Source organism: Phaseolus vulgaris, chromosome 5 (genome assembly GCF_000499845.2).
Source record: "Phaseolus vulgaris cultivar G19833 chromosome 5, P. vulgaris v2.0, whole genome shotgun sequence".
Classification (NCBI taxonomy): Eukaryota; Viridiplantae; Streptophyta; class Magnoliopsida; order Fabales; family Fabaceae; genus Phaseolus; species Phaseolus vulgaris.
The window spans coordinates 32,973,902-32,984,415 of NC_023755.2; the positions used below are offsets into that span (position 1 = coordinate 32,973,902).

Genomic DNA, 10,514 nt, shown 5'->3' on the forward strand with positions numbered 1-10,514 from the left:
TCATAGGCCAGAGCTTCGATCTCGCCGTCCGACAGGCTGAGGTGCTGTATGGCGGTCCACCTCCATCTGGTCAATTTGACCAAGACATTGAGGTGGTGGATGGCCGTATGGTCCCTGCAGCGGCCGGTCCTCCTCAAGTTGAAGAAGTTGAAGCTGACCCCTCTAATGAGGTGTTGAATATCGTAGATTAGGCGGTCAGCTTTACTTTTAGACCCTTGGGGCCGGGGTGTGGCCCCCACCTTTCTTCAATTTTAATATAAGTTCTTTTCTTTAATTGTTTCTTCATTTTCTGGCCGAATGGTATTGAACCTTTAAACTTAACTCGTAACATTAACGGAGTAAAAAGAACGGGGCAACCGGTCGGTGTGCGTAACCAATTAACTTGATAACTAAAATCAACCAAGTGATTGTAAAGTTCGGTAGGCGGACTTATGCCGATCGTTGTGTATGTCTCGGGAGGTATGCCGATTAGGGCTACATCCTGGCCGAGCGAGTTCGGGAGGGTATGCCGGTTAAGGCTACATCCTGGCCGAGCGAGTTCGGGAGGGTATGTCGGTTAAGGCTACGTCCTGGCCGAGTGGGTACGGGTTCGGGAGGGTATGCCGGTTGAGGCTACGTCCTGGCCGAGTGGGTACGGGTTCGGGAGGGTATGCCGGTTGAGGCTACGTCCTGGCCGAGTGGGTACGGGTTCGGGAGGGTATGCCGGTTAAGGCTACGTCCTGGCCGAGTGGGTACGGGTTCGGGAGGGTATGCCGGTTAAGGCTACGTCCTGGCCGAGTGGGTACGGGTTCGGGAGGGTATGCCGGTTAAGGCTACGTCCTGGCCGAGTGGGTACGGGTTCGGGAGGGTATGCCGGTTAAGGCTACATCCTGGCCGAACCGTTATTGTCGTTCATTGTATACACTTGTATATGAAACGCCTCGTTAAAACCTCTCCGACCGATAGACAGGCCGGGCGAGGAAAGAGTGCGTACATTTTATTCATGTTTAGCTGAAATAAAATTTTAGGTGCGTGGCATTCCACGTCCTAGGTACAATTTTTCCCGATAGGTGCTCTAAATGGTAAGCTCCCCCTTCTCCCACTTCTCGGATTCAGAATGGTCCCTCCCAATTTGATGAGAACTTGCCGTCCGACTTCCTAGCGTTGCTGCGCATTCTCCAGACGAGGTCACCTTGCTGAAAGCTTCTGGGCTGGACCTTCGAGTTGTATCTCCTTGCCGCTCGGAGCTTGCACGCCGCTTCTCGTATCTTGCTCTTATCTCGAAGCTCGTTCAAGAGGTCGAGGCCGACCGCCAGACTTTCCTTGTTGAGGGATAAGTCGAAGAGTTGGCGTCGGATGGATGGCTCCCTGACTTCTACTGGTATCATGGCCTCGGTGCCGTACGTGAGGCTGTAAGGGGTTTCTTGTGTGGTGGATTGTGGGGTGCAGCGGTATGCCCATAAGACCTCGGGCAGTTCCTCCGTCCATCTTCCCTTGGCCGTGCCGAGCCTCTTTCTTAGCTCGTTCAACAGAACCTTGTTGGCCGCTTCAGCTTGTCCGTTCGTCTGTGGGTGCTCGACTGAGCTTGTGAGGGATTTGATGCCGAGGTCGTCGTAGAAAGTCATGAGGCCTTGATCAATGAACTGCCGGCCGTTATCGGATACTATTGAGTGTGGTATGCCAAATCGGCATACTATGTTTTTCCACACGAAGTTTTGGACGTTTCGGGCGGTGATCGTGGCTAGCGGTTCGGCCTCTATCCACTTGGTGAAGTAATCCACCGCGACCAGCAGATGCTTTGTCTGGCCTTTGCCTGGTGAGAATGGGCTGATGATGTCCATTCCCCACATAGCGAACGGCCAGGGTGACGTTATGCTGTGCAGTTCCTCTGGTTTTCGGTGGTGGAGGGGGCCAAACTCTTGGCATTTTTGGCAATTCTTGACGTAGTCGGCACTGTCTCCGTGGACGGTCGGCCAATAATACCCTGCGCGGATTATTTTGGCTGCCATCGTTCGGGCTCCGGAGTGGCTCCCGCATGTCCCTTCGTGGATCTCTTGCAGCACATATTGGGATTGCTCCTTGGTGAGGCACTTTAGGAGTGGCGTGGAGTACCCCCTTCGGTATAGATCCTGACCGATCATGGTGTACCGGGCGCACTGCCGTCTGATATTCTTCTCTTCCCCCGGCTGGCATGTCCCATGCTCCAAGTACTGATTGGGGTCATCCATGTGTGGGTCTCGGTGACTGTCATGCACTCGGCGTCGCCCACACTCGGCTGTGCTAGTCGCACCTGGACGACCGATCGATGGTGGCTTTGTTTTTTCGTGGATGCCAGGCGAGAGAGTGCATCGGCTCGCTCGTTTTCCTCTCGTGGTATGCGTTTGACCGCCACCGCGTCGAACTTGGCCATGACGTTACGGACGGTGTGGTAATATCGTTGGAGGAGGGGCTCCTTGACTTCGAATTCTCCTTTGATTTGGCCGACGACCAGCTGGGAGTCGCTTTTGCATGCGACCTCTCGCGCGCCCAGGTCGTTTGCCAAGTTGAGGCCGGCCAGTATGGCCTCGTATTCTGCCTGGTTGTTCGTTGCCTTGAAGGAGAACTGGAGGGCTTGCTCAATCAGTAAATCCCCAGGCCCTTCGAGGACGACCCCGGCCCCGCAGGCCGTTTTATTGGAAGAGCCGTCCACGTAGAGGACCCATTTGGTTGAGACTTCTGTGTTCTTGGGGAGCTCGGCTGCGAAATCCGCTAGGCATTGGGATTTGATGGCGCCCCTCGGTTCGTACTTGATGTCGAACTCTGAAAGCTCGACCGACCACCCTATCATTCGTCCTGCAAGATCGGGTTTAGATAAAATTTTATATATGGGATAGTTGGTCTTTACCCTGATTTCGTGGTTCTGGAAGTATGGGCGCATTCTCCTTGCTGTCAGCACTAGGGCCAGTGCCACTTTCTCTATCATTTGGTATCTGGTCTCGGCTGCATGGAGCGTCCGGCTGACAAAGTATACCGGGTGTTCTTCGCGGTCTACCTCCTGGACAAGGGCGGCACTAACCGCCTCCTCCGATACCGCTAAGTAGACTACTATGGGTAGGTCTAGGCGGGGCTTTTGGATGACGGTCGGCGAGGACAGGAATTCTTTGAGCTGGCCGAAGATTTGCTCGCACTCCTCGTTCCAGCTGAATTTCGAAGTTTTGCGGAGCATAGCGGCTATCGGTCTGATCCGTTCGGCGAGGCGGGGTACGAATCTGGACAGTGCTGTGAGTCGGCCAAGCAGCTGTTGGATTTCCTTCAAGTTTTTTGGGCTCCTCATCTCCGTTATGGCTTTGCACTTGTCGGGGTTTGCTTCGATTCCTCTGTGGGTCAGCATGAAGCCGAGGAACTTGCCGCCTTCGACGCCAAATGCGCACTTCTCGGGGTTAAGGCGCATGTTGACCTTTCTTAAAGCGTCGAAGACTTCTTGTAGATCTTTGATGTGTTGGCCGCACGAGTCGGACTTCACCACGATGTCGTCCACGTAGACTTCTACGCTTCGGCCAATCATCCCCTTGAAAATTTTGTCCATGAGCCTCTGGTAGGTAGCTCCGGCGTTTTTTAGGCCGAACGGCATCACCTTGTAGAAGTAGTTTGCACCGTCCGTCGTGAAGGCCGTTTTACCTCTATCGCTATGGTGCATGCTGATCTGGTTGTAGCCGGAGTAGGCGTCCAAGAAGCTCAATATCTTGTGGCCGGCCGTTCCGTCTACGAGCCGGTCGATGTTGGGAAGGGGATATGAGTCCTTGGGGCACGCCTTGTTGAGGTCCTTGTAGTCTACGCACATTCGCCATTTGCCGCTCGGCTTTTTAACCATCACGACGTTGGCTAGCCAAGTGGAGTATCGTGCCTCGGCTATGAAGCCGGCTTTCAAGAGCTTCTCGGCCTCACTTCTGGCGGCCAGCCGCTTGTCTTCTCCATGGTTCCTCTTCTTTTGTGCGACCGGTCGAGCTTCTTTATATACAGAGAGGCGATGGGTGATGATGTCCGGGTGGACGCCAGGTACATCGGCCGTCGTCCACGCAAAAAGGTCTACGTTTCTCTTGAGGGTTTGGTGAACGAAGTCTGCATCGGCGGCGGCCATTGTCGTGCCTATGCTTATATACCGATCCTTCCCATCGAGTTCGGCTTGTCGTAGCTCGTCCTTGGCCTCAAGTCTCGGCTCAATCTCCCTGGGATCCAGGTCTGCCATGGTGATGCCTTTCTTGGGTTGGGGTGAGTGTCGGCGGGGGCTCCTACCACGGCCGGCTATCTTTCGCCTGGGCGAGCGGCTGCCGCTGGGCCCCTGTTGTGTGGGCTCGACCCGCAGGCTTTCGGCGTAACATTCTCGGGCGACCTTTTGATCTACATGTATGGTGAGGATGTCGCCCGAGAGGGAAGGGAACTTCATTGCCAGATGGGGTGTGGAGACGATCGCTCCAAGTTTGTTGAGGGACGACCTGCCGAGGAGGATGTTGTAAGACGTGTTGGCGTTTATGACCAGGTATCTGATTTTGAGGGTTTTGCTGGCCCCTTCCATGCCGAACGTCGTGTACAACTCTATGTACCCCCTTGTCCCCACGCGCTCCCCTGAGAAGCCGACCACATGATCGTTGTAGGGCATCATTTCCTCCTTCGGTATTCTCATGGCTTTGAAGGTCTTCCAGTATAGTATGTCGACCGAGCTCCCCTGGTCCACGAGGGTCTTTTTGATCGTGAAGTTATCGATGTCGACCGATATCACCATGGGGTCGTCCTGGGTTGGGTCTATCCCCTTGAAATCTTCATCTGTGAACGTGATTGGTGGCATCCTTGGTCGGACGGAGACAAGATTTACTTGGTGGACGGCGTGGAGGTGCTTCTTGCGCGTGCTGTTGGTACTGCCTCCGCCACCGAACCCTCCGGCTATGGTATTAATCACTTATCGGCCGCTGCGGGTTTCAGTTTGTGGGCGGTCGTCTCTTCGTCCCCTTCGGTCACCTCGCCTCTCGCCATCTCGTGGGCCTGGGGGGGTTCGGTCTCGTCTCCTGACCGTTTGCTCCTTGCATGGGGAGTGGCGCGTTTCTCGGGTTCCGCGCACGAAGCGCCTGAGGTGCCCGACTTGGATAAGTTCCTCAATTTTGTCCTTCAGGGCTTGGCACTCCTCGGTTGAATGGCCGGTATTCTTATGCTACCGGCATCGTTTGTTGCGGTCGGCATTTTCTGGGCTCAAGGCCCTTCGGGGCGGTGGTATTAACTCGGCGCTCAGGGCCTCTTGTAAAATTTTGCTCCTCTCCGCGTTCAAAGGTGTGTAGCGGGAGAAACGGGGTCCGCGACTGTCCCTTTTCTGGTCCCGACCGGTTCGGGACCTTCCTGGCCGCTCTCTATCTTCTTTCTTTTCCCCGCTTGCCTCGGCTCGGGCGTTGTTTCTGAATTCACGAAGTTCCTCCAGCTGCATGAACTTGGCCGCTCGGCGTCTAAGGTCATCTAGATTGATAGCGAGCTGCATGCACAGGATGTCAGCGAACGGGCCGGGTCTGAGGGCGGTCAGCATGTGGTGCATCGCCACCTCAGGGCTGAGGTTGCAAATGCTCATAGCGGTCTTGCTGAACCGGTCGATGAACGTTCGGAGGGACTCTCCCCTCTCTTGACGAATGCCGACCAGGGCTATGGATGTTAGATGGTGGGGGCGGCTGGTTGCGAACTGGATGTCAAACTTAGCTACCAGTGTCTCGAAGCAATCTATTGAGTGTGCTGGGAGTTTGGTGAACCAGCTCAGAGCGCTGCCCTTCAGTGAGGTTGGAAAGACTCGGCAGAATACTGCGTCGTCCGTGGTGTACAGGCTCATATGGGTCGTGTACGCGTCCACATGTTCATCTGGATCGGTCGTCCCATCGTAACGGTCCCTGTTAAAGCCTTTCCATTTGTCTGGCAAGGGGGTTTCCATGACACGGTCAGTGAAGGGATGGCGTCGGTCCGGGCCCGCTGGGGCGGTGGTGTTGATGGTCTTGCTGGGGTGGGATTCCCCATCCATCTCCAGGGTGAAATCATTCTTGGTGTCTTTCTCGACCTGGACGCCGGCCCCGGTAGCGTGGGACCTGCCGGCCTGATTAGTCACAGCGAGGGATGGCACCCCTTCGACCAATCTTTTCATTCGCTTGTTTTCTTCTTGGAGGTTTTTGATCTCCTCTTCATTCTTCTTAGCCGTCTCCTCATGTGCCTTCTTCATCTCTGCTAGCTCCTTCTGAAGGGCCATCATCATTGCTGTTTGGTCTGCTTCGGTCATGCTTGCCATGCTGCGGGTTGATACCATCTACTGCTGTGGTTGTTGCTGGCTCTCCTCGGCCCCACGGTGGGCGCCAATTGTTCTCAAACGAGGTTGGGGACTTGGAGAACTATTATCTTCGAACGTCACTCGGTCGGTCGCGCTTCACTTCCTCCTCCGGTTCTTCTTGCTGGATGATCCTTCAGGCGGGTGGGGTACCTGCAGATGGCACTCCAACGCTCAAGTCTGTGGGGTATCGTATTCGGCTGGCTGGAATACTGTAGATAATGACGTACCTTATTCCTTGGAATGCATGATATTTATATTACCTTGATGGGCCCTCGCTGTTGGGCCGGATTAGGGGGTTGTTTAGCAATTAGGGTTGGATTAGGCCGTTTCCTAACCATGGGTTAACCTTCGTTAATTGGGTCAACCTTTGACTTGAGCACTCGGTGTCGGTCGGCCACGTGTGACACATGGTCGACCTCGTACCTTAAGTATGGTCCTGGCACATGGGTTGACCGGGTCAAGGGACAGGTCGGTCATCCCAGTACATGACTAAAATTAAAAAACACTAAAATTGAAAAACAAAAAACAATAAAAAAATAAAAATATATTGAAAATAGAAAAAAAATATAAGTGGTGCTTAATGTGTGGTATATTTTTATATATTATATGAGCTGGTGTATATTTTTATGTTTCTGTTATTGTGGTTTAGTGAACTTTTGTATGAATTTATTAGCTATAAAACTTGATAATTTTAAAATAATGATAGCAGTGAACTTTTTTTGATGGCTCGCTTCCTCATCTGAGTCAATGTAGGCATAAGTGATAAATTCATAATTTAAAATGTCAATACAATCCAATATCTTGTCATTGGGTAAATTCTCATTACGATTTCTGATGTGTAAAATTCTGTAATTTAATGCATGAAAAATATTTTTTTATTACTAATTATAATACCTAAAGACGATTTAGGTAGAGTTTGTAACACAAAACAAACTCTTACATGTTCGTTTCTAACACGAACTCTTAAATGTTCGTTTATAGCACGATCTTTGAAAAAATTATTGACTTTTTGTCAGTTACTTTATGAACAGAACATGGATCAGTTTCCATCAAATCGTGGATGGATGTATGATAGGTGTTATAGAGGAAGAGGTGCTTTGAAAGAGTCTTTTATATTGGGAGTTGAAGAGTTTATAACCAAAGCTTGCCAACAAGAATGTTATATGAATGATGGGGGAATACGATGTCCATGTACTAAGTGTGATTGTACAAGAATTTTGGAGGAAAGACTTGTGAAGGTTCATCTCTACAAACATGGTTTCAAATATAATTATTGGATTTGGAGTGATCATGGTGAAGACATGGTAGAAGGTGACTTGGATAATAACGATAATTGCATGCCTTTGGGAATAATTGGAGGTGCACACCTTCAGTCACAAGATGACCAAGTTAGGTTGATGGAAGACATGGTGTATGATGCTCTTAGACAACAAGAGTCATTTCGAGTACCAAATGTAGATTACATGGAAGAGCCTCCGAACGAAGAAACTCAAAGATTTTATGACCTTTTGTTGGATGCAAATGCGCCATTATATAAAGGGTCATCTGACTCCAAATTATCAATGTGTGTCCAACTATTAGCTTGCAAATCAAATTGGAATATTCCTAACCAATGCTTAGAGTTTATTTCAAAAATTCTTTTAGATGCAACACCTACCAAAATAGGTTTGCCTAAAAGTTATTATGATGCAAAAAGGCTAGTGTCGAAATTAGGATTACAGGCCAAGAGGATTGATTGTTGTGTGGATGGTTGCATGTTCTTCTATGATAACGAATACGGTAAAAATGATGGAGCGTTGCTTCAATGCAAATTTTGTCACAAGTCAAGGTATCATCACCAGAACACCGAAGCAAGTAACCAAAAACCAGTTCCTGTAAAGGCAATGTTCTATTTGCCAATAATTCTAAGGTTGCAAAGAATGTATGCTTCAACACAGACTGCGGGACAAATGACATGGCACTATGATAACAGAAGCAGTAATGGTGTTTTGCGTCATCCATGTGATGGCGAGGCTTGGAGGAACTTTGATACAATATATCCCGATTTTTCTGTGGAGGCACGCAATGTGCGATTAGGTTTATGCTCTGATGGTTTTAATCCATATGTGCAAGCATCAAATGCACCCTATTCATGTTGGCCAATAATTGTGACCCCGTATAATCTTCCTCCCGAAATTTGCATGTCTAAACCTTATATGTTTTTGAGTTGTCTCATACCAGGCCCATTCAATCCAAAGGCTGGTATTGATGTATTTTTGGAGCCCTTGATAGACGACTTGAAGAAATTGTGGAGTGGTGTCCCAACATACGATATTTCAAGGAAAGAGAACTCCATGATGAGGGCAGTGTTAATGTGGATGATTAATGATTTTCCTGCATACGATGTGTTGTCTGGTTGGGGAACTCATGGTAAATTAGCATGCCCACATTACATGGAGCATTCAAAGGCATTTAGATTACATCATGGGGGAAATTTTTTTTGGTTTGACTCGCATCGTAGATTTTTACCGAATGATCATGCATTTAGGAGGAACAAGAATGCGTTCAAGAATGGGGAAGTTGACATGGATCCTCCACCACCTAAGTTCACACCTACACAAGTTTGGAATAGAGTAAAGGCTTATCCTAAAGTAACTGAAAGTGGTGTGCAAAGAATACATGGTTACGGGGAGTGGCATAACTGGACAAAAAGAAGCATCTTTTGGGATCTTCCATACTGGAAAGACAATATATTAAGACATAATCTTGATGTTATGCATATTGAAAAAAAACTTCTTCGATAACATTTTTAACACTGTCATGAATGTGACTAGGAAGACAAAGGACAATGACAAAGCACGAATGGACTTAAGTTTGTATTGTAGGCGAAGAGACTTGGAACTGAAGTCACATCCTAATGGAAAGATGTTGAAGCCAAAAGCAAATTACACACTTGCAACAGAGGAAATTAAACATGTGTGTCAATGGTTAAAAGATCATAGGATGCCTGATGGATATTCTTCAAATTTGGTTAGATGTGCTGATGTGAATAAGGGAAGGGTGCTTGGGATGAAAAGCCATGATTGTCATGTATTCATGGAATGCCTACTTCCCATAGCATTTAGTTTGTTACCAACTCATGTTCTAAATCCCATTATTGAGGTAAGTCATTTTTTCAAAGATTTGTGTTCTACAACACTAAATCAGGATGATCTTACTAGGATGGAACAAAACATTCCAATAATTCTTTGTAAGTTGGAAAGGATATTTCCCCCGGCATTTTTTGATTGTATGGAACATCTCCCTGTCCATCTAGCATATGAAGCCAAACTTGGTGGACCTGTCCATTATAGGTGGATGTACCCATTTGAAAGGTAATAATAAGAGTAATTAGTCTTTATTTAATGTGAAATATAACTATCAATCATAACATATTTCTTTGATTATAGATTCATGGGATATGCTAAACGATCAGTGAAGAATAAGGCTAGGGTAGAAGGATCTATTTGTGCATCTTATTTGCATCGTGAGACAACTCACTTTTGTTCACATTATTTTAACAACTTCATGTTAAGACCACAACATTGTAGAAATGAAGTGGACATTGAAAGTGAAAGACTTCCATCAATCTTATCTGTATTTGACCAACCTGGATGTCATTCTGGGAGCAAGATCACTCGTTGGTTAACTGATGAAGAACTGAGCTCAGCTCATGTTCATATTTTTATCAACTGTAATGAAGTTAAACCATACCTCGAGTAAGCCTCATGCAAGATATTAGTTTAAAACACTGTTATTGATTCATTAAGTTATCGCTAACCAAATGCATTGACACTTATATATTCACAGCTCTTTCTTACATTGTAATGAAATTTCTGAATCACATGCCTCGGCTCGTATACATACAAATTTTCCTTTGTGGTTTAGGACACAAGTATGTATCAACAAATTATATAATTTACTTTTTTTTGGACTTCTTTAACCATTTCATAAAAAATAAATGACATTGATATATTTATAGGTTCATAAAGACCCTTTAAATGTGAAGAACCAACACTTAAGAGATTTATCACTTGGTCCTTTAAGGTGTGTAAAAGAGTGGCACACCTTCTTTGTGAACGGGTACAAATTTCACACTCATGCATGGAGCGAGGGAAAGAAAACAATAAATAGTGGGGTCCATGTAAAGGGTCTTACAGAAGGAGGTGAGGATGATTTCTACAGTGTGATT

The 10,514-nt window shown here is 47.9% G+C and overlaps 2 protein-coding genes across 2 annotated transcripts; one reads left to right on the forward strand and one right to left on the reverse strand.

Annotated features, from left to right (window-relative positions):
* Window positions 1-5,161: 5,161 nt before the first annotated feature.
* Window positions 5,162-6,265, reverse strand: LOC137834341 (uncharacterized). The gene has a single exon (XM_068642399.1). It carries the CDS (start codon window positions 6,263-6,265, stop codon window positions 5,162-5,164), a length of 1,104 nt encoding a protein of 367 aa, XP_068498500.1.
* A 1,073-nt stretch (window positions 6,266-7,338) lies between these two features.
* On the forward strand, window positions 7,339-9,087 carry LOC137834342 (uncharacterized). The gene has a single exon (XM_068642400.1). The coding sequence runs from the start codon at window positions 7,339-7,341 to the stop codon at window positions 9,085-9,087; it is 1,749 nt and encodes a 582-aa protein (XP_068498501.1).
* The last annotated feature ends 1,427 nt before the right edge of the window (window positions 9,088-10,514 follow it).